Source organism: Drosophila subpulchrella, chromosome 3L (genome assembly GCF_014743375.2).
Source record: "Drosophila subpulchrella strain 33 F10 #4 breed RU33 chromosome 3L, RU_Dsub_v1.1 Primary Assembly, whole genome shotgun sequence".
Classification (NCBI taxonomy): Eukaryota; Metazoa; Arthropoda; class Insecta; order Diptera; family Drosophilidae; genus Drosophila; species Drosophila subpulchrella.
Genome location: NC_050612.1, coordinates 29,081,351 through 29,103,591, shown reverse-complemented (window position 1 = coordinate 29,103,591; position 22,241 = coordinate 29,081,351). Strand labels below are relative to the sequence as shown.

Sequence of the window (22,241 nt, the reverse complement as noted above, 5' to 3'; positions counted from 1 at the left end):
AGGAATGCGGGTTTTAAAGGCTTTCTATATTTTGAAACAACAAACCTTACATGCAAAAAATATTTAAATTTGTCATCTTTTTTATTGGACTAAATTTAAATTCTCTAACCTTGAACCAGCTAAAACCCAAATCCGCCTTCCAGCACTGCCCAACTATCGACCCAAGGCCATCGCTATCATCGGGCGCAACCATCGATTACTCATACTTATCGCTTGGCAGCTGCCATCGCCAGACAGAAACAAGGAAAGGAAAGAAAGCACTCGAAGTGATTTTAACATCAGATCTATTGTAAACGGTAGGCCCAATATCCAAACAAACCTTTGCCGAGCAACCACTTACATTTCAAACAATGCTCCCTGCCCACTAAGCAGCAAAAGTGCCACAGAGAACGAAACATCCGAGCGCAGCCAAACGCAGAAGAAGAAACGCCAGCGAGACGAGGACGCCAAGATGATTAAACTATTCACGCTGAAGCAGCAGAAGAAAGACGGCGAACAAAAGGGCAGTCAGCAGAAGAAATCCTCCGCTGCCCAGCTGCGCATACAGAAAGGTAATATCCGCCATCTGGGATATCCACTGAATATTAACCAGCTCTCTATGATCATCAATCATCCATCTCTGGATGTCTTTCATCCCCCAGATATTAACGAACTGAACCTGCCAAACACTTGCGCCACAGACTTTCCCGATCCCGATGACTTGCTCAACTTCAAGCTGATCATCTCGCCCGACGAGGGCTTCTACAGAGACGGGCGCTTCGTGTTCAACTTCCGCGTCGGATCCAATTATCCGCACGAGCCGCCCAAGGTGAAGTGCGCCACCCAGGTGTACCATCCCAACATCGACCTGGAGGGCAACGTCTGCCTCAACATTCTGCGCGAGGACTGGAACCCAGTGCTGAACATCAACTCCATCGTCTATGGCTTGCAGTTTTTATTTTTGGTTCGTATGCGTCATGAGGAAAATTCTTAAGATAAAGACTGCACTCTATTTACAGAGTATAGTTTTTATGTTTCTTGATATAATGTAGTTTTTGGGATATCTGTTTTATGATCCATTTTGATTATTTTATCGCAATTAATCAAAAAGCAATTTTAACAATCTCACTTTTGGTTTTTTCCTAAGTTATAATATTTATTTTACAAGAACAAAATTAAATAAATGAGATTAAAACAGAAGGCAATTTAAGGATTTTAAAATAAGCTTAAACTAGCGTTTAATACACACACTAATACACACAATTTTACTGCTTGCAGGAACCCAATCCCGAGGATCCGCTCAACAAGGAGGCGGCCGACGTCCTGCAGACCAATCGCCGCCAATTCGAGAGCAATGTGAAAAAGGCGATGCGCGGCGGCTGTGTGGGCGAGACCTACTTCGAGTGCTGTCTGCTCAAGTGATATAGGGAATCCGGTCTCTTACTTTAAGCCTGCCCATACACCCCTCCCTACACCCGCTAACTGGAGAAGATGATGATGATGATGCAAACACGGACGAAAATCGGCGACAACAAATTATTGTAATAAACGAAAGCAAAATCCACTTCGTGCGAAGAAGTAGCCGAGTCGAGTCACCAATTTCTAGTTTTTAATACAATTCATTTAGCAATTTCGCCCGCCCGTCTCTTAATCTTAATCGGCTCGCCTGGAGAGGCACTTCTCGAAATTCCTCACAGGTGTATGCTGTGCCTGGCCATCTGCATGTTCCGCCACAGACACAAATCGGCCACCGCCGACAGCCTTCCTGCCTGGAGTCTCAGGTCGTAAAGTCTGCTGATCAGACCCACTCGTATGTCGTCGGTCACCAGAACCTTGAGCAGCTGCTGCACCAGGTTGGTGGGCAGCAGGCGCAGAACGGGTGCTACCCGCTCGCCACCGCATTCCACCAGCAGCGAGATGAACTGATAGACAAAAACGGCCTTGGGCGACAATTCATCTCCGCTGACAAACTGCACGAATACTCCGAAAATATGCTGCACGCTCGTTTGCAGAGGTTCTCTTAGTGTAAGTGGCGTGGTCCGCAGTTCGGTAGCGCACGTTGATCCCAGTAGAGCTCCGAATCCAGCACCGGCTGCTCCATCAGTAAAATCGCTGGAGTTGTCGCTGCCATCACCAATCACCTTGCGCACTTTGGCCGCATTGGATGCCAGTTCCTCCTCATCATGGGATCTCGATCGCTTCTTCATGGCCGTTAATGCCGAGGAGGCATTCCCTTTGCGGGCTTCCAGGCAGGAAATAATACAGTATACACACAGGCGGGCCAGCACCAGAGATTGGGGCTCATTGATGTCCTCACTAAAATGGACAAAATAGCAATTTATAAGCAAAAGTTCTACAATCGCAGTTTCATCTCTTCTTTTTAAATCGCCACTAATTAAATTCTTTGGATATAAATAAACAATGTAACATACAAATATGTAAGAATCTTTGAGCAGTTTCCTTAAGTGTTGCTAGGACAATAGGACTTATAGGCATTTAAAGTTGAATATTAAAGCTAAAAGGCTACTCTTAATGTATGGATAAATATTTACCCTTGTCGACGGAGTATAAGTGGGGCCACCACGTACTGCAGCAGCGCCTCCGTGGTCTTCTCGATGTCAAGGTGCATCACGGCAAACACCACGTCCATCGTTCGAGACATATCCCTTGTGTACTTGCAGGCCAGCAGTTGCTCCACCAGCTGCGTGGACAGCCAAGCCGCTCCGCCAGCCAGCAGCAGGGATTCCAGTGACTGAGCGGCGCGAACGGGCAGGTGACCAGCATCGATTACGGTTCGCCACACCTCCCGGAACTGCTCGACCAGCGGGGAGTGTGAAATCAGTCGGGATTTTGTGCTTGGGGCGGGATGCACATCGTGTTGCATTTTTCTGATGATCTGATAAGACAGAGCTAGCCGCTCCTTGGCATTTTCTTGGCTGGACAGTTCCTCGCTGGTCAACGGCGCCAAGAACTGCTGAATCATGTTGAGTGGCTTCAGAAGCTCTGTTTCCTTCACCGAATACATGTAGGCACACAGGAAACTAGTGGCGCAAACAGAGAAGCTGAAAAGCCGCCGCTTTATATTGTCCAGAATACTTTTTACATCCGCCGAAGAGAGGGTCTCCTGCTCCCAAGCTATGAGCACATGATGGAGCACCCCTGGCAAATTTAAGCAGGTCTCCTGCCAACTCAGGCTGCTTGGCTTCAATTGCGCAGCCTCTGGTTTGCTTAAACTTAGCAGAAGCTCATCCACAATACTGTCGTCGCAAAGAGCAAGGATTTGGCGCGGGTTCTTTAGCTTATTCCTCTCCACCATGCACTCTCGCACCCATTTCTCAAAGAAGGAGTCACCACGCTCCGATAAAACGACCTGAAATAAACAATACCTCATTAATATTTCAGAGAATCTAAATGTTAAGGAATTTAAGTACATCCGATCCATAGGTCTGCACAATGCTGGTCAACATAAGGAATGATACATCAAACAGCGTTGAGCGGATTACGCACAGCTTTCCCAGCTCGCCCGGAACTGGCTTCGAGTTCTCGTTGCACTGGATCAGGCGGGATACGAATGTTTTAAGGCGTCCTTCGACGGTGGCCACCGAAAGAATCAACTCGAAGCTGTTGCCCACCGGCACCTGGCAGAGGACATTCACCATATCCTGCACCTTGTTGGTGCACAGCGTCTTCAGGACTCCAGAAAGCGGAACCTCTGCACGCTTGATGAAATTGATGTTGGAGGGTGTTTGTTGGCCATTATCGCATTTTTTCAGTAGCTGAGAGGGGGCCTCCCTGGTGGGGATTTAAAAATAAAAGATATCAAGATTGGTACACAAAATGCATTATTTCTTGACTAACCTCTGACTGGCGAACTTTTTCACATGGACATCATTGACAAGCTGCTGCTTGGTCCAGTCATTTAGGAGGAACTCGATCATATTGCACGAGCACTTGGTGTCCATGAAGTCCAGCAGCAGGTTATCCTCGATGAGCAACTCCAAAGCCTCAACCAACTCGGGTATGTAATCTGCCGGCGGTGGTTGCTCTCCGGGAATCCGCTGCAGAGCGTGCAGCTGCTTGATGATGTGCGGCATCTTGAAGAACATAAAGGCACCCCACATGGTGTCCGGACTGGTATCCGCAACATTGCTTAGCGTGAGGAATCCAGCACGAATGATTTCGTAGAAGAGGCGTGTGTTGGAGTACCTTTTCAATCGCTGCAGCATCTGCAACTCGGCCACGTAGTAGCTAGTGTCCTTGCAAGGATTGAGCAGCACTTCGACCGCCAACAACGGTTGCACACAGCACGAGATCTTTTCCAGCGTTGGCGGTGAATTCAATGACTGCATGTCCAGGTGCTTGGCTTCAATGTAGGCCAATTGCTGAAGCTGCTGTTCCACGCTTGGCGAATTTAGAGTGAAGTTGGAGTTCGTCAACGACCCCTTGATGTTGGCGTACTTATCCCGAATCCGCCCACATATTTCGAGCTCTTCGTGGCAACCCACGTACAGCATGGAGAGCAGAAACTGCTGCTGGCTTAGACGGTCGATTACCACGCATGTCTGGTCCAGCATGTATGATTGCTCTGCGCTAATCTCGCCATAGAGTTCATAATGTTGCACGGTTCTGGCAAAGATTTGGAACAGCCAGTAGACCAAGTGGACTACGGAGCTGGGCAACACAGCTTCCTCCGATTTGATGCTGAAAAAGTTAAGTTACAGATTAGTAAAAAAAAATAATTTATAGGGGCTAAAAACTTACCGGCAGGTAACACCGTCCACAATGCTGGCCAGAAATTCTAGAAGCGCTGTAATGCAATAAACGCGCTCCAATTTGTCATATTTGGCAATGCAACGGAGGACAGCGGCATGCGAGACGAGATGGGCGCACAGCGAGTGCTTCAGGTAATTAAGAACCAACTAGAAAGGATTAAATGGTTTTACAAATAAATAAACTACATTATTTTATCGACCATTTTTCTCACCGGATTTGCTGTCGAACCAATGAGTGCCTGCTGCATCAGACAGTCCGCCAGATTGTACACATCTCCACTTACTCCCCTTGGCAGCACCTGAAAAAGTAGTCAACAGGAAGAGGAATAAATTAGACTACAGTGCTGACGATGACACATTTGCTTTTCCTATCAAACTCCCACACAATAAAGGGGTCATATTCCCATAAAATAATACATATACAATACCACTAGTACATCGAGTTAGGATTTCCACTTATATATTATCATACAAAGTTGCACTCTTTGCTAAGCGACCAGTGATGTTTCGTTTAAAATTATTTCGCTGTACCGGGGACGCACTGAGCACTTTGATCGGCGGAGCGGCGACGGGGGGCTGCAGGAGGACGGCAGGACCTGGCCTGGAGTTGGATCGTGCTCCCGCTGTCGCCGCCTGCTGGATCTGGATGCGGTTGGTCAGTCAATATCAATTCAGGACCACGAAACAGGCCTACTATCCAGATCGCCAGCGGGAGGCGAAGCGACCGGCAGCGGGATCAACGCCCCAACAGGTTACCTCTCCGGCCGTTAAGTCCTCGCAAGGTCGCGGCATGCCCAAGGACTACTACTACAAGGTGCTGGGCGTCAACAGGCACGCCTCCATTCAGCAGATCCGATCAGCCTTCTATGCGCTGGCCAAGCGCTATCACCCAGACTCTTCGCACTCGGAGCAAAAGCTGAAGCACTTCCAGGAGCTATCCAATGCTTACAACATTCTCACTGACGAGACGAAGCGCTTGGAGTACGACCAGCTGGGCGGAATCAAAGACGAGCGCGCCTTTCTCGAGCAGGCGGGCAATCCCATGAATGTGGACCTCGAGGAGGCCAAGAAGTTCGACTCGGATAAGACGGCAAATGATGGTAAGGAAGGGGATGCATCTAGTTATTTAATACTCCCTTAAAATCCCTTTCAGAGATCAACAAACTGAAGAACAACGAGTTTGATCTGCCACTGGACTTCATGGAGGCGACAGTGGGCTGCAAGAAGCGGATGGACCTGCGCTACCTGCGAAAGTGCGAGACCTGCAAAGGCAAGTCGCAGCTGATGGCGCACCGGGATGTGGGCAAGGAACCGTGTCGGCGTTGCAATGGCACCGGAAAGGTGACCACCAAAACGGTCACCTTCTCGTCGGTGAACACGTGCACGCAGTGCAAGGGCAAGCGGTTCACGAATCGCAACGACTGCGAAACCTGTGCGAATCGGGGATTCGTGGTGTCCAGCGTGGATGTGATGGTGGCTGTGCCAGCCGGATCGCGGGACGGGGATGTGGTGAGCCTCGTGAATCCGGCAACCAAGCAACAGGTTACATACCGCCTGACGGTGCCCGAAAGCGACTACTTCCGGCGCGTGGGCAACGACATCCTGACGGATAAGCACCTCAACATCTCGGAGGCCATCCTGGGCGGCACCTTCCATGTGCGCGGCCTGTACGAGAGCGTGGAGCTGCGGGTGGAGCCGGGCACACAGTCGCACACCCAGGTGCTGCTTAAGGGCAAGGGCGTGCGCTCCAAGGAGGGCGTGGGCAACCACATCGTCACGCTAAAGGTGCGCATTCCCCGGAATCTCTCCGTGAAGCAGCGACAACTGGTTTTGGCCCTGTCCCAGGCAGAGGATCCTGTTTTCGAGCCCAAGGCCAAAGGCAAGGAGGCGGGCTCTTGAGCTCTTAAAATTCTCAATGTACAGGTTGATTCCGTTTATAATATATTGACCCAGACAAGAATATTGATCGTTGGGTGCATTTGCCTTGCCTTTTTAATGTTGATGCCCCACTGGGAGTCCGACCAGCGCTCGCGCCACGCCACATAGATGAGCTGGAGGATCTTGTTGTTCTCCTTCATCTCGCGCGTCCGGGGAGTAGTTAAACTTTAGTAAATTCTCGTATCTCTCGCGATTTGTTTGACATAAACTTTTTCCGCTGTTTTCGTTTTGGAGCACCGCTGTTAGTGATGGGCAAAACCCGATGCCGCACTAAGGATGTACCGACTATCGATATCTGGCGAGTCAGTGTTAGGCAACACCTCAAAGTTTAACGGTTTTCCCGCCAAATGACCCCTGGATATTATTTAAATAACCTTTTTGAAAAACAAATGTTCAGCAGGAATTTTAGATTACAAAATATGAAATGCTAAATATACAGATATTACGCAGACATAACACCAAAAATGCCCAGATTCGACACAACACACATTTTAATTCAAATAATTTATTGAATACAATAAAGTAGCGTATGAGTTTCTTTTGTAAACTGTTTTCCTTTTAAATATTATGATCTAAAATATTTGACTTTGTACAAAATATATCCTATTCATATATATGCCGAAAATTGTTCCTCCATAGCACTCCGATTTTTTCGAATTTTTTTTTCACTCATCTGTCGTTTGCTGAATGTTTGATTTCAAATTGAAGATTAAATACATGGGTGTGTGTGTGGTGATGAGCTTAATCCGAGATATTTCGATATGATTAAACAATAGCTAGGCGAGAACTTTACATTTAAATCGAGTTCGGTGGATTGTCAAGGGATGAGGGGTTGGTATGCGGAAAAATAAAACTAATTTGCAAAGGCCGTTTATTTTATATAAAAAGCAGGCAACTCAAATATCAAAGCCAATCTATAAATCGTTTTAAATTATTAATTAACAACTAACTTAGGAGTGTATGACAAAAGCATTTCCTATTCCAATGGCAGCGCCAGGAACGGGGCTTAAAACTAAAAAATTGCTTGGGTAGGGGAGGCGGTACAAAGGAATTGTTGCTGGTACAAAACGAGGAAGAATCATCGCTGACAACGTTAAGAGCTAAATTAAGTCTATGACCTATTTATTTACTTAAATACGCTTGACGCCACAGAGCCACCGTCGCTAAATCATCATCATCATCGCCGCCGTCGCCAGTCGCCAAGCATCATCGCAATCACTTTGCATCATCGTCCATAGTACTTTGAGGAGTGAGTTTCGTTTACCATCTCTGCATCTCTTGTGTTTTTGATCATTATCCTTGTCTAGGCGGAGGAGGAGGAGGGTCCGGCTGGCTCGTCTCCCTTCACGGCCGACGCATAAGAGCCGCCCGGTTTGTCGCCACCACCACCACCGGAAACAGGAGCCGCCGACTTGCCATCACTACCACTCCCGCCGGCGCTTGCTCCGACTGCACCTGCACCACCGGGCGGAACGCCGGCTGCTCCGCCGATGCTCACGCCACTGTTCAGGCCTAGAGTTTGAGGTGAATCAACTAGAGAATTTGTTTCGATTGTGGGTTTGGTTGGGATGTGTGTGAGTGTGGGGTGTGTGCGAGAAGCGAACTGTTTATGCACCTTTGATATCCATGGCGTAGTGGTCCTCCAGCCGCAGGTCGTGCCTCTTTATCAGCTGGCACTCTGCGCCCTCGACGGTGGGAATGGAGTACACGTACAAGTACCCATCCTGCGAGGCAATCAGCAGTCTGGAAAGGCGAGAAGAACAAGGGTTACTATCTGACGTATGATTGTTGACAGGCCAATTTGCAGTTGTTTCATCGTTTTATAATATTTTGATTTTATAATATTTTCCATTTTCTTAGAATATTTCTTTAGAACTACCATCTTTTGTTGGTAACATACAAAGAGTAGAATTTTTCCAAGTATTTTTGCTCAAAGAACAGAAAATACATAGGTAGAAAACAGATCAATATTTGTCACAGAAAATGGATAGTGGTATTTACAACTCAAGGATCCTACCTAGCTTTATTACACATTGGTCTCGAAAATACGTGAAAGGGTACTGATCTAGGTAGCGTGCTACGGCACGCATTTTTCACATTTTCTGTGCAAATTGACCTTGAGTCCGAGTACCGATCCAAGACTCACCTTAGCTGCTTCTGTATCGTGGTAATGGCGCACATCCTTCGCACTCCCGCCTCCGGCAAAGTGACCGAGGCAAAGGCCCGGCCCTGGCTAAACACGTCGGTCACCTGCGTGGGCAGGTAGCTGGTGACCGTTTTGCTCAAGAATCTAAAAAACGAGTAACTTGCATGAGAGAGTAGATTTGGTGAGTGGTTGAGTTGTGGTTGTTGTTGTTGAGGTGGTTGGTTGGTTCGTGTTTGGTGGTTTCGCAAAATGAAAGAAAAGAAAAATAGATAAATGTCAAGTGCCACACGAGAAATAGAGGAAAAATTAAAAAGTAATAAGCCCTACTTGAAAGATACTCTGACCCAGTCCGGTTTTCCGAATGGCGTTCATCAAATTTAAGTGGATATTTTTTTAATCAGAATTGTACTACACAATTTTTAAGATCCCTTGAATTTTTATTCATTACTCTGCATTTTTAGGTATTATTTAAACTCACATTGTTGACGAAATGATTCTGTATTAGATACAATGTTTCAAAATAAAAATTGATACTTTTAAGCAAATTTAAAATAATTGAAAAATGTGTACTTATATGAATTTGCCGAAACAAATAACATTTTAAATGGATCCACAATGACTTTTTTATGAAGCTCAATATAATGGGACCAAATGGATTTTTATATGGATATGATAACGTTTGATTTTGATACTTCAGGTTGGGTAGAATGTTTGATTTTAATATTTAAGAAAACGATTTAAACGCAAAAATGCTCGACACAAAAAGCCATGGATGAGAGTGGATGGGTTTGGTACGAAACGTAGTAATTTGAGAGGTAACATCGATTATGTACAGAACACCCACACCTTAATAATTGACCTTTAGCCATAACCGCAAAGTGCAGTAAGTACAACTATCTACAACGCTACGAAACAGAAGTTGAGCTATCCGAATCCAACACCACTTACCCCATCCAGTCGTCGCTCGACTGTTTTCCGCCATGGCCTTCGGCCGTCTCCGTGGCACTACGATCCAGCCGGAAGATGTGGACCGTCTCCGTGTTGGAGCTGGACACCAGATACTCGGCGCACGTGCTGAACGACAGCGAAACGATGGACACACAACGCTTCAGTCCCCGTCGCAGTTCAAAGAGCCGGCTGCCGTCCTGAGAGCTGAAGACCCGGATCACCGTGCCGCGCTCGCTGGCCGTGGCAATCTCCGTGCCCGAGGGACTAAAGGCCAGAGCCGCCAGCGGTGTGTCGTGGGCGGGAATCATGGTCTTGGCGTGCAAGTTGATGGCATCAAAGATCTGAACCTCGCCGGCGGTCACGCTGCCCGGATAGGCCAAGTAGCAGTGCTCCGAGGAGGAGGAGAGGGCGCACAGGCCCTGGGGATTGCACGGCGTGTCGCGTATGGTGTGTACCACCTTCATGTCCTGGATGTTGTGGATATACAGCGACTCCTCCAAGCACACGATCAACCGCTCGCGATTAAGCTTCACCGCCAGAATTGTGTTTGCATACGAGTAATTGCAGATCTCGCTCTGCTTCTTGAAGTGGCACACCTTCAGCTTGCGCGGAGCTCGCTGGGAAACTATAGCCACAAGGGAACTCTCAAATAGACGCTCGATGAGGAAAAGCTCGTCGCTCCTTGTGTGGTAGATCTTGTCCAGAGTGGAGTCCACGGATCCCAGGCTGTACAGGCTGTAGCCGCCGCTGGTGGCCACGGCCAGAGAACTGAAAGTACGACAAGTAATAAGTGGAGTTAATCGAGGCACTGATAATTAGGTTAGGAGAAACTATGAGTCATTGGGAAAAATTTAAGGAAAATATTTTCCTAAGCCCTTTCTTTGAAAATAAAATTATTTTTTTTAGAAATGTAAATTTTGGACAATGTTGACCGAAACCCTAATCTTTAATTGTTCTAAGGATTGTTGTTTAAAGAAATATAACCTCTACCAATGTTTGTTAATCTATAAAGGTCTTAAGAACAACATTTAAAATACAATAATGAATAAATAATAAACTGCCTTGTTCCAGTTTTGTATTTAAAATCGAATTTAAATTAATTCATATTTATAGATTGTTGATAAGGGCCCCTAAGGAGGCTTTACTTGGTTTTACTTATCTGTTATCTATTAATTTTCAGACAAGGCATTGAACCAAAAATTATGTTATATGTTATCGGAGTCATTTTTAAAGCATGCATAAATACTACATTAATTGTGTATCATTTTCATTTTAATTTTTAGCTTGAGTAATACATATTCATTTAAATAAAAATATAAGTATTAGGGACACTTTTTTGACATTTATAAAAAAATTTAACTGTGGATTTTTAAACACAGCGCTCAATTGAAATGTTAACTACTTAACGTTTTCCCAAATAAAGCCAACTCTTTCACCATCTCCCTTATCGGATGTCCACTGTCACTTACGTTATGTTCTGGTTGAAGTTGACGAACACTTCGCCCGCATCCACATCGGGGCGCCCGAGCAGGCTCATCATGGTGGCTGTGTGGGAGGGGCTGAGGTCCTGCAACAGATTGGGCGTTAATTTGTGGCTTTGCTAGCTACTCTATGGATATCATGGATATATCCCTACTTCCCGACGGCGCATTACGGAATGGCTTATGGGGCTTATGGCGCAAACAAAGCGTGGGCCAAAGCAATAAATATATGTTAATAAATACAATAACAAACTATGCACGAGTGTGTGTACACTTTTTGGGGCTGCTGATAAAACCAACAACAACAAACAAAACACACACACACACTCGCTTGCGAAATATACAATACGTGACTGGGAATCGTTTATTTTTACCTTTTTGTAACGCTAACACCTCTGTTTCGGACCTTTCGATATTCGCAGGACACCGCCGACGACTAGTGGTTGGCTGAAAGACGTTTACTTAACTGAAGCTACGTAATATTTAATGATATTTGGATTTCTTGTCGCGCAATTGTTTTTACTCTGTTTTCGCACACACACACACTCTCACGCACACCAGCACCCACACAAAGCAGTTGAACAGCAACAGCAGCAGAGTTGCATTCGCCAGTGTTGGAAAGTGTTTGTTACACAGACAAAAATAAATCACTCGTTTGCATAAAATGATATTGCTATTAAATATTTTTTACAAAAACGTAATCTTAGCATTTTGGCAATTACTGAAATCTTAGGAGTCACTTTAAATATGTAAAAGAATTTTTCCCTTGATGCTTAAAAACTAAAAACACCATTTAAAAACAAAAGGTTGGGCGGCAACAAAATTCCGATTAGAACAGTATTTACACTAAGTATTTTTTTTTTTAAATTTTTAAATAAGTGAATCTTGTATCGACTATATATAATTTAAAAATCTTTTACTAAAAAAATTAATTCCAAATAAAAATTATATTGACTTATTTATATATGGATTATGATATGTGACATACATCAAAAAAATGTAAGCGAATATATAAACTATTATAACTTAATAAAAACATTTTAATTTAAAATAATTACAACATTTTAATTTAAAATAATTAAAACATTGTTTGAATGTTGCTCAGTTTAATACATGTTTTGTGTGGTGGAGTGTTTGAAACGAGTAGTTTCTTACTTTTAAAACGAACCACCGAGACATGAGCGCGAACCAGTGTTGTGTGCATCCCTGGACAGGTAGTCTAGCGATTGACATCCCTGGTCAGGTCTGGTTCACAAAAAAATTACATTTAATCTTTCCAATATGCAAATTTCTGTGCGGAAACTAGCGAAAACAGGATGCAGACAATAAATACCGTCTCAATAATGTGACATTTGCCCGTGCAGAGAGACATTTCGTGCCTTGCCTAATTGCTAAAACCAAATCCAGCCGCACAAAATCGATGCAGATGCTGCTGTCTGCATCGCTCGCACATTCTTATGGAGGGTGCAATAAAATCGGTCGACAAAAGCCACGATGCCCAGTAGTAGCAACCAAAGCTGTGAAATTAACTAGCAATAAACACTAAAAGATTCACATTTCAAAACATGCACACAGACGAAAACAAAAGCAATAACAAGGTGCTCGAATCGGACCAAAATAAATACATATAGACGGTCGAGGGGGCCGATATGTATTGACGTTTCTGCCGCGCTGAAGTAGAGCTGATTACACAAAAGATCCTCAAAACAGTTTTATGTAAGTATGTAAACAGATACGGACAGGCCCACCTTGGGCCATAATCTGGCTGGCCTGGCTTCCAGGCTACCAGGGGGCTGATAAGGCAAGAGCGCTTATCTTTCATCTGCAACCTGGCTGATGTCGTCGTCCGTCTACTTAGCACACCACTACTTAGTACACCCCCCATTGTATTGTCTTTGCCAGCGCGCGTTTTGTACCCTTTCGAAGGGGTCTTGGTGCTATGGACAGATCGTTGATACCCCTCGGTACTCGGGACCAAAATATATTACTTCTAAAATAACCCCTCGAAAGTTGCACTAATAGCATCTGATAAGACTCTTTCATTCCAGACAGAGGAAACATTTCCATGTATCAAAATAAAATGTTTGAAAATAGGAACAATAGGCTGATTAACGGATATCATTGAATTGATATCAACACTAATCCATTCAATGATATTTGAGAATCAGATATTAATATTAACTAATTCAATGATATTCCTTAATCAGATATTAATATAAACCAATTCAATAATACTCCAATATTGAAACATTTTGTTTTGTTAATAAGCACAATATAATTTATAAAATCAGCTTAGGTACTCCATAAAATAGTATTTATAAAACTCACTAAAAACTAACAATTAAATTATTATACTTTGATACGAGCCGAAGGATCTAGTCGCTAGCGAATAGTAAATGAGCTAGATATATAGCTCATAAGTAATGACATCGCACATTTAAATAGCAACACCTTGGGTAATAACCGAATGTTCGTGGGAACATCGTATAAATACATACTTCAAAATCAGATGTAGTATATAGAGAAGTATTATTACTTATCCAGAAGAGTATTCGCCCTTCGATCTTCACGCCATCCCCTTCCATTTTTAATTTGTTTCGCTTTTGCCTAATCAATGTCAGCACTGTGCGTCGTGATTTGTAGTACCGTTAGCTGGAAGGTACTCCACGCACAGTACCATTATCGCACTCCCGGTGCTCGGTACTTCGGTTTTTTCAGCTCAGTTCTGTTCCGTACTTTTCCACGACCACCGATGAAGTTCTACGCAGGAGAAGGGTACGCCATCGAGCTAACACATTTTGGATCGGCGATCACAAACCATTGCACTAGCTGTCTGCTGCATTGTTTTGCTGTTGCTCGGCTTAATTACAATTACAATACAATTTTGCATTCATTAAGAATTCCGTGACCAAGTTTCGTGCGACTAGCCAGCACAGTGGGCAAAATTGATAAACCCATTCATAAGTGCTGATAACAACGTTTGAATTTCAAAGTTCCCGTTTTTGGGGGCAGAGCTTTCCACTGTGCAGCGCGTACTATTTGACATTTAGAAAGAGCGATCTTTATCGCGGTGATTCGACGAATTTAAACGTGTTTCCCATATTTTTAACCCTTTAGTTCTTTATTTTTACCTGATCTGTAAGTTAATTAAGTGAAAATTAATTCCAATATGTGATGCAGTTATTTTTGCATGTTTAAAATCTTAATGTAAATCTCGTAAGATCTAATTTTAATGCGATTATCTTATCGTTTTTACTGAGGCTATTCTATTTTGTTAATCCGTGATTAAAATAGACTTCGCATACTTCTATGGTAATTCAACAAAATATTGTGTTCAAATTTGTATGTATATGTGTGTATATACAATATATACAAAGCAATAATTAGAAGAGAAACTCGAGTAAGATGAAAATTAGAGCAACTGAATACGATTCATCCATTTAATTTTAAGTCTTCGTCCATAATCAATTTAAATCTTTATGCATTTGTATGACCCCCAAAATCTTTTTATCCCACAGCCAAGGCTCGAATATGTCCGACGGCGTCAGCATCTTGCACATCAAGCAGGAGGTGGACACTTCTTCGGCCGGCGGCGGAGCCTCATGCTTTAGTCCCAGTTCAAAGTCAACGGCCACGCAGAGTGGCACCAACGGCATGAAGTCCTCGCCCTCGGTTTCACCGGAGAGACAGCTCTGCAGCTCTACGACCTCCCTCTCCTGCGATCTGCACAACGTATCCTTAAGCAACGATGGCGATAGTCTGAAGGGCGGTGGAGCCGGCAGTGGCACCAGTGGTGGAGGCGGCGGAGGAGGAGGTGGCGGCCCCAGTGGAGGAAATGCCACCAATGCCAGTGCCGGAACAGGTTCCGGATCCGTGAGGGATGAGCTCCGCCGGCTGTGCTTGGTTTGCGGCGATGTGGCCAGTGGATTCCACTACGGCGTAGCCAGCTGCGAGGCCTGCAAGGCATTCTTTAAACGCACCATCCAAGGCAACATCGAGTACACCTGCCCGGCAAACAACGAGTGCGAGATCAACAAGCGGAGACGCAAGGCCTGCCAGGCGTGTCGCTTCCAGAAGTGCCTGCTCATGGGCATGCTCAAGGTAATTCCTGAGATCAGAGCGAAAACCATTAAGTACTAATTTCTTCTGTGCGTTTTAGGAGGGCGTGCGTTTGGATCGAGTTCGTGGTGGGCGGCAGAAGTACCGGCGGAATCCCGTCTCTAACTCATACCAAACTATGCAGCTGCTCTACCAATCCAACACCACCTCGCTGTGCGATGTGAAGATCCTGGAGGTGCTCAACTCCTACGAGCCGGATGCTTTGATCGTCCAGACGCCGCCACCGCAAGTGCACACGACTACCATTGCTAATGATGAGGCCTCATCCTCCTCGGGCAGCATCAAACTAGAGTCCAGCGTTGGAGTCACGCCCAACGGGACTTGCATTTTCCAGAACAATAATAACAACGATCCCAATGAGATACTGAGCGTGCTGAGCGATATTTACGATAAGGAGCTGGTCAGCGTAATTGGCTGGGCCAAGCAGATCCCTGGCTTCATAGAGCTGCCCCTCAACGACCAGATGAAACTGCTGCAGGTGTCGTGGGCCGAGATCCTGACCCTCCAACTGACCTTTCGGTCGCTGCCGTTTAATGGCAAACTGTGCTTTGCGACTGACGTCTGGATGGACGAGCTGTTGGCCAAGGAATGCGGCTACACGGAGTTCTACTACCATTGTGTGCAGATTGCGCAGCGCATGGAGAGGATTTCGCCACGGAGGGAAGAGTACTACTTGCTAAAGGCGCTGCTGCTGGCCAACTGCGACATCCTGCTGGATGATCAGAGTTCGCTGCGCGCCTTCCGCGATACGATTCTTAATTCCCTTAACGATGTCGTCTACTTGCTGCGACATTCGTCGGCGGTTTCGCATCAGCAGCAGTTGCTCCTGCTGCTGCCTTCGCTGCGGCAGGCGGATGACATCCTGCGGCGATTTTGGCGGGGAATAGCTCGCGATGAAGTCATCACGATGAAGAAACTGTTCCTCGAGATGCTCGAACCGCTGGCCAGGTGAAACGGATCATGCGAGCGGCCAATCTAGTTGATCTAGCTGATAAGCAAAGGTGCAAATATAGTTTTAAGTTGGACGTATACTAGCGTAGATTAAGCGTAGGATAAGCCATGTACATAGATAGTAAAATACTTGTCGGGTAAGATAAGTTCGCAGAGAAAAACTCTTTTTTTAATGGCCTACAAACTACAGCAACTCAAAACCCTACTTAAGCCTAGAATCGCGGCGTGTTGACGCTGGATAAAGGCGCAGAGGTGTTTTACGTCCACCATTGTAAATGAGTCACAGTTCTCCAATAATTTGTTCAAATTAATTCTCACTGGTTTTGATATGCGTTTCATAACCTTCTGAAACTTGGGAACTTTTAGGCTCTTTTAAAGTACGGTAGTAGAAATATTACAATGGATTATATACTGTTTGTCAGTTTCATGTATCCCAGTGATTTTGTTTGTTTATGCGGTACACTTGCGGTCAAATGAAGTAGCACTTTAAATACAACAAAGTCTAAACGATATTCTTTAGTTCATTGTTTCATTTGGGATTTATCGTCCCGTTTCTTTAGCTGTTCAAAAATAATGATGTTATATTAGTGGTTTAAAATGTGATTTTAATAAATGTGAGTTTGTTATATATCCAAATACTTTTTAAAATGATATTCCCCAATTTTGACCGCATTTGTACGTTAGTGGCTGCCGATTCCTTACAACAAACACTGAGTCTATTGGTTATATATATCCAAAAACTTTACACACGGATCCATTCTCATGATGTAAAAAATATCGCGTGATCCTTTAGGCTTACAATTAGTACTATCGATGGTCATATTTACAGTTGCAGACTAGAGACGTTGCATCATCACCAACTAAAGCTAGACCCAATTAATGCTACGGTGTTGTATTACGGTGTGTCGAAGTACTTGTTGGAGCTCTCCTGGAAGCGGTCGCTTCGCGCCAGTTCGTTGCGGAAGTAGGAGATGGTCCGCTGCAGTCCAGTCTCAAGGGGAACCTTGGGTTCCCAATGGAGATACTGCCGGGCCCGAGTGATGTCCGGTTTTCTGCGCTGCGGATCATCCTCCACAGCCTTCGTTTGCTTTATCACACTTGGACCGCCCACCAGTTGTTTGATGATCTCGGCAAATTCGCCAATCGTCTGCTCCACGGGATTGCCCAAATTCACCGGCTGCGTGTAGTTGGATCCCATCAGGGCTATCATTCCGTCCACCAGATCCGAAACGTACTGAAATGAACGGGTTTGCTTGCCGTTTCCATACACCGTGATGGTTTCATTCCTCAGCGCCTGCAGTATAAAGTTGGACACAACGCGCCCATCGTTCATGTGCATCCTGGGTCCATAAGTGTTGAAGATCCGCGCCACGCGCACTTGCACCTTTTCCTACAGATACAGATTCAATGCGAAAGCAATTAGTTTGAGTGCCAGATTGCCACCAGTGGAGATCCGAGAAATGTGGTCAGTGCCCGCGATTGAAAATCTTATCTCGTGACGAGCATCGGAGTGGAACAGCAATTAATGGCATTCCAATTAAGATCACTTACTGCCCGGCTACCGATCGAATCAGGAAAGATCTGCCACATTTCTGGATGCCAGCTGGTTTATGCTATTTTCCAGTGATTTCCAAGAATGTGATTCTCGACAAGAATGTTGCTTTGGGAAATTAATATGTTTGTATACTATTTGCTGTGCATAAGTCATTCAGTTTGTTTAGATGGCCTTTCTTTGTTACACATTTTCTTTGTCTTAAATGCTAAACCATAATTATTTGATAAGCGGTAGATATATAAGAATATATATATACATATGTTTGATAAAAACGTAGAACAAAGTTAATTTGCGGTTTGTGTTCCCGCCCATTTATACCGATCAAAAAGAAACAAAGATCTTATATTTGGAGCACTGATTGATAGATTACCTGTTTGGCATACGCATAGCTTAGGGTCTCGGAGACACGCTTTCCCTCGTCATAGCAGGCTCTTGGTCCAATGGGATTCACATGGCCCCAGTAGGTTTCTGGCTGAGGATGCACCGTGGGATCGCCGTAGACCTCCGAAGTGCTGGCTATCAGAACTTTGGCCATCACGCGCTTGGCCAGGCCTTTTAATGAAATTATTTACACAATAACATGGCTTTCTATTAGTTATCTCTGGTGTTTGTTACAATAAAACCCACCCAGCACATTGATGGTGCCCATGGTGTTGGTCTTGATGGTCTTCACCGGATTGTACATGTAGTGCGGTGGCGAGGCCGGCGATGCCAGGTGGTAGATCTCATCGATCTCGATGAACAGCGGATTCACGATGTCGTGGTGGATGAGCTCGAAGTTCTCGTGCCCCAGCCAGTGCTCCACGTTGCGCTTGCGTCCCGTGAAGAAGTTGTCCACCACAATGACCTCGTGACCCTGGACCATCAGATCGTCGACCAGGTGGGAGCCCACGAATCCAGCTCCGCCGGTGATCAGGATGCGCTTGCGGTTCTTGTAATTAAGATACTTGACCTTCGGGTACTTGCGGGGAGTACTGGTCTGCAGACTACGAATCTGCTCCTCCAAAAGGGCCAGGTGCTCCTTGGTTCGCTGCAGCTCGGCCTTCTGCTCCCGAATCAGGGAACTCTGCTCCTCGTAGGCCATTTGAAGGCTCCTCTGCAGCGGACTCTCCGTGGGCGGCCAGCGGGCCTGGAGCTCCTCGCCAGCGGTAATCGAAATGGAGGACATTCCGCCCATCGAAACGCTGACTGCACGGTACAGGTAGACCAGGAGCAGGAGGACCAGCGAGGCGGCCGCCACGATCTTCAGGCGCTTCTTGGTCGCAGTCATCATCGTTTGGAGGTCGTGAGTCGCGGGGTTGATCCAGTGCTTATCAGCAACTGATATCGCCACATTGCATTCTCGTTCGGCTTTAGAAACTATATAAACAATACGGCTTATCAGTGAGAAAATGTAGACGTTAGAGATGTGTAGGCCCCACGGTGGCTGGTCTTGGGTGACCATGTTCCAAGTTCAGCTGTACGGCGTACGGCCACATTTCCACGTACCGATGGTTTCGGCAGCCCTAGCACATCTCAATATGGTGGATCCCCGGTGCGCGTATGGTGACTAGGTAGTACGTAGGTTGCTCCACGTTGCACGTATTGGCGTAAGTGGACTCAAGCTTGTTGAGGGTCTCGACGCAGAGATCGCAGAGCGCAGTTCAGTTTTATTTTTTAATTTGCGCGGGCTTTTCCTGTAAGTAGCTAAATGGTTCGACTCCTCGCTAACTATCGATATATTTTTTAGAGTGACCGTTCGTTGAGCAGCTTAAAAGCGCCTGCTGAAATCGAAGAGGAAGAGAACTATCGTGTCAGCTGTTTTTGTAGTTCTGCGATTTCATTGCAATTTTAATTTGCTAAACTATTTAAACAGAAATATAGTGCAAAACATGCCTAACGAGAATGCGGACGACCATTCCGGTGAGGAGTTGAAGCAGAAGGCCAAGGAGGTGGCGGTCGCCTCGGAGGAGATGCTCGAGAAGGTTCTTGCCGGCTTAAAGATCCAGGACACGGGATCCGCGAATATAGGCGAAAACGAGGATGCGGAGCAGTCGGATGGGGCAAAGAATGAGGCCTCGGTGTCCGCTGGTTCAAGTAAGTTGTCCTTGCGCCAGAATAAACACCTTTGGAGGCACCTCCTTGGGGCTGAAAAAAATGAGGTTAGGTTTGGTCGGGAACTACAGTCCGGCCTTTTTAGCTTGAACTTCCAAGTGGAAGGATATTTGCTCACCGTTTCCAAATTCCTTTGCCATTTCATTGAAAGTACAATTCATGGATAAGCTTGGGATGAATCATAAATTTTTTTATTGTGTTACATTATCACTAAATCTTCAGAAATTTGTATGATGGCTTTATAATGTTTATAGAGTAACAAAAACATGAGCAAGACCCAAATTCGAGCTAATTTAAAAAAATGAAATAAACTAAAACTCATAAAACCTTGATAACACTCTTGATTCATGCTTAAACACCCCGTTTTGGCAGCTTGTTGTCAGTTGTTAGTACGATACTATGTTCGTTCATGTAGCCTTCATTTTTTAATGCGTCAGATTTGTTATTTGAGTTAAAACATTTCCAAGCGTCGAAAAGCTATTTATATTTGGAGGAGGAGCAGCACAATGGCGTACTAAAATTAATATTCCGCTTCTTTTTCAGGCAAGCAGGCCTTGCTACAGGCCGTATCCGATGCGATGGCCAGCACCCGCAAGAAATTTGCGTTCTGGTCCACACAGCCGGTCACCAAGCTGGACGAGCAGGTGACCACCAATGAATGCATCGAACCAAACAAGGAGGTCAGCGAGATCCGGGCGGAGCCCTACACCCTGCCAGGTGGTTTTAAGTGGGTGACACTGGACCTGACCGACGCCAACGATCTCAAGGAGCTGTACACGCTGCTCAACGAGAACTATGTCGAGGACGACGACGCCATGTTCCGTTTCGACTACCAGCCCGAATTCCTCAAGTGGTCGCTGCAGCCGCCGGGCTGGAAACGCGACTGGCATGTGGGCGTGCGGGTGGAGAAGTCCAACAAACTGGTTGGCTTCATCTCGGCCATACCCAGTAAGTTAAAGTCGTACGACAAGGTGCTGAAGGTGGTGGACATCAACTTCCTGTGCGTCCACAAGAAGTTGCGCAGCAAGCGGGTGGCTCCAGTCCTAATCCGTGAGATCACGCGTCGCGTCAATCTGACGGGAATATTCCAGGCGGCTTACACGGCTGGGGTCGTGCTGCCCACGCCGGTGGCTACCTGCCGCTATTGGCACCGCTCCCTTAACCCCAAGAAGCTGGTGGACGTGCGCTTCTCGCATCTCGCCCGCAACATGACCATGCAGCGCACCATGAAGCTGTACAAACTGCCTGATCAGCCAAAGACAAAGGGCTATCGCCGGATCACAGCGAAGGATATGGACAAGGCGCACAAGTTGCTGGAGGACTACCTGAAGCGTTTTCAGCTGAGCCCGGTGTTCAGCAAGGAGGAGTTCCGCCATTGGTTTACACCCAAGGAAGGAATTATCGACTGCTTCGTGGTGGCCGACGAGAAGGGCAACATCACTGATCTGACCAGCTATTACTGCCTGCCCTCGTCGGTGATGCACCATCCGGTGCACAAGACCGTTCGCGCCGCCTATTCGTTTTATAATGTGTCGACAAAGACACCGTGGCTGGACCTGATGAACGATGCACTGATCTCGGCCCGCAATGTCCAGATGGACGTGTACAATGCCCTTGACCTCATGGAGAACAAGAAGTACTTTGCTCCGCTGAAGTTCGGTGCCGGGGATGGAAACCTGCAGTACTACTTGTACAACTGGCGTTGTCCATCGATGCAGCCGGAGGAGATTGCCCTGATACTCATGTAGGCACCTCAACATCTATGTTTACATTCTCGCCCTGCCTTTCGCCGCTCTCCCTCCTCCGCTTTGTCCACCCCGCTGGAAATCCCGTGCGGCTGCTTTGCTTGGCTCCTATCCACGTAGCTATTACCTGTAATCTTCAGTTATTCCAGCGAGGAAAGCCCTCTGCGAGTCATTTACCTATACCTACCTAGCATCATTGTGAAAACTGCATTTTGCAACGGCCAAGCTTGGATATTTTTTACTACAAAAACGAACACAAATTGAATAAAATGCGCAGCAATATCTATATAATTTGGGTATTTTTTCCGTTTTGCCTGAATTTATTTTATTTATTCGAAGAAATTTACTTATACTTGTCCTCAATGAATACTAAGAATTCATTCGGATTTTTTTAGTTCGCTATTACTGGCAAATAGGCTTGATTTTTTCTGCAAGCCCGTCCAATTGTAATTAAGAATTCTCTTAATGTTAGATTTTTATATTTGTCAAACGCTATTTTGCCCATTGTCCATG

General features: G+C 45.7%; 7 protein-coding genes across 12 annotated transcripts; 4 read left to right on the top strand and 3 right to left on the bottom strand.

Annotated features, from left to right (window-relative positions):
* The first annotated feature begins 135 nt into the window (after positions 1 to 135).
* LOC119553241 (nedd8-conjugating enzyme UbcE2M) lies at positions 136 to 1,612 on the top strand. 2 transcript variants are annotated; one of them, XM_037863511.1, is made up of 4 exons: positions 136 to 296; positions 373 to 551; positions 642 to 943; positions 1,258 to 1,612. In XM_037863511.1, the coding sequence occupies exons 2-4, from the start codon at positions 452 to 454 to the stop codon at positions 1,399 to 1,401; spliced, it is 546 nt and encodes a 181-aa protein (XP_037719439.1). In that variant the 5' UTR covers positions 136 to 296; positions 373 to 451; the 3' UTR covers positions 1,402 to 1,612. The 2 variants fall into 2 exon arrangements, with proteins under 2 accessions (XP_037719439.1, XP_037719440.1); XM_037863512.1 differs by lacking the exon at positions 136 to 296 and having other exon boundaries at positions 370 to 551.
* LOC119553239 (mediator of RNA polymerase II transcription subunit 24) lies at positions 1,257 to 6,829 on the bottom strand. Its single transcript, XM_037863509.1, has 7 exons — positions 6,740 to 6,829; positions 4,964 to 5,050; positions 4,741 to 4,898; positions 3,838 to 4,680; positions 3,411 to 3,771; positions 2,532 to 3,349; positions 1,257 to 2,295 (listed from the first exon to the last, which is right to left on the bottom strand). Exons 1-7 carry the CDS (start codon positions 6,827 to 6,829, stop codon positions 1,671 to 1,673), a joined length of 2,982 nt encoding a protein of 993 aa, XP_037719437.1. The 3' UTR covers positions 1,257 to 1,670.
* On the top strand, positions 5,100 to 6,717 carry LOC119553240 (dnaJ homolog subfamily A member 3, mitochondrial). The gene is made up of 2 exons (XM_037863510.1): positions 5,100 to 5,851; positions 5,905 to 6,717. The coding sequence occupies exons 1-2, from the start codon at positions 5,254 to 5,256 to the stop codon at positions 6,648 to 6,650; spliced, it is 1,344 nt and encodes a 447-aa protein (XP_037719438.1). The 5' UTR covers positions 5,100 to 5,253; the 3' UTR covers positions 6,651 to 6,717.
* Positions 6,830 to 7,543: 714 nt separating the features above from the next.
* On the bottom strand, positions 7,544 to 11,825 carry LOC119554503 (WD repeat domain phosphoinositide-interacting protein 2). 4 transcript variants are annotated; one of them, XM_037865437.1, is made up of 6 exons: positions 11,639 to 11,825; positions 11,253 to 11,350; positions 9,784 to 10,551; positions 8,836 to 8,994; positions 8,305 to 8,432; positions 7,544 to 8,222 (listed from the first exon to the last, which is right to left on the bottom strand). In XM_037865437.1, exons 2-6 carry the CDS (start codon positions 11,321 to 11,323, stop codon positions 7,993 to 7,995), a joined length of 1,356 nt encoding a protein of 451 aa, XP_037721365.1. In that variant the 5' UTR covers positions 11,324 to 11,350; positions 11,639 to 11,825; the 3' UTR covers positions 7,544 to 7,992. The 4 variants fall into 4 exon arrangements, with proteins under 4 accessions (XP_037721365.1, XP_037721367.1, XP_037721366.1 ...); XM_037865439.1 differs by having other exon boundaries at positions 7,544 to 8,201; positions 11,639 to 11,824; XM_037865438.1 differs by having other exon boundaries at positions 8,836 to 8,979; positions 11,639 to 11,824.
* Positions 11,826 to 12,474: 649 nt separating this feature from the next.
* On the top strand, positions 12,475 to 16,970 carry LOC119552557 (steroid hormone receptor ERR2). Of its 2 annotated transcripts, none has more exons than XM_037862177.1 (3): positions 12,475 to 12,980; positions 14,783 to 15,365; positions 15,424 to 16,970. In XM_037862177.1, the coding sequence occupies exons 2-3, from the start codon at positions 14,796 to 14,798 to the stop codon at positions 16,333 to 16,335; spliced, it is 1,482 nt and encodes a 493-aa protein (XP_037718105.1). In that variant the 5' UTR covers positions 12,475 to 12,980; positions 14,783 to 14,795; the 3' UTR covers positions 16,336 to 16,970. The 2 variants fall into 2 exon arrangements, with proteins under 2 accessions (XP_037718105.1, XP_037718104.1); XM_037862176.1 differs by lacking the exon at positions 12,475 to 12,980 and adding an exon at positions 13,710 to 14,039.
* LOC119552558 (UDP-glucuronic acid decarboxylase 1) lies at positions 16,473 to 19,302 on the bottom strand. The gene is made up of 3 exons (XM_037862178.1): positions 18,517 to 19,302; positions 18,260 to 18,441; positions 16,473 to 17,724 (listed from the first exon to the last, which is right to left on the bottom strand). Exons 1-3 carry the CDS (start codon positions 19,160 to 19,162, stop codon positions 17,230 to 17,232), a joined length of 1,323 nt encoding a protein of 440 aa, XP_037718106.1. The 5' UTR covers positions 19,163 to 19,302; the 3' UTR covers positions 16,473 to 17,229.
* A 367-nt stretch (positions 19,303 to 19,669) lies between these two features.
* On the top strand, positions 19,670 to 22,019 carry LOC119552559 (glycylpeptide N-tetradecanoyltransferase). Its single transcript, XM_037862180.1, has 2 exons — positions 19,670 to 19,965; positions 20,527 to 22,019. Exons 1-2 carry the CDS (start codon positions 19,761 to 19,763, stop codon positions 21,729 to 21,731), a joined length of 1,410 nt encoding a protein of 469 aa, XP_037718108.1. The 5' UTR covers positions 19,670 to 19,760; the 3' UTR covers positions 21,732 to 22,019.
* The last annotated feature ends 222 nt before the right edge of the window (positions 22,020 to 22,241 follow it).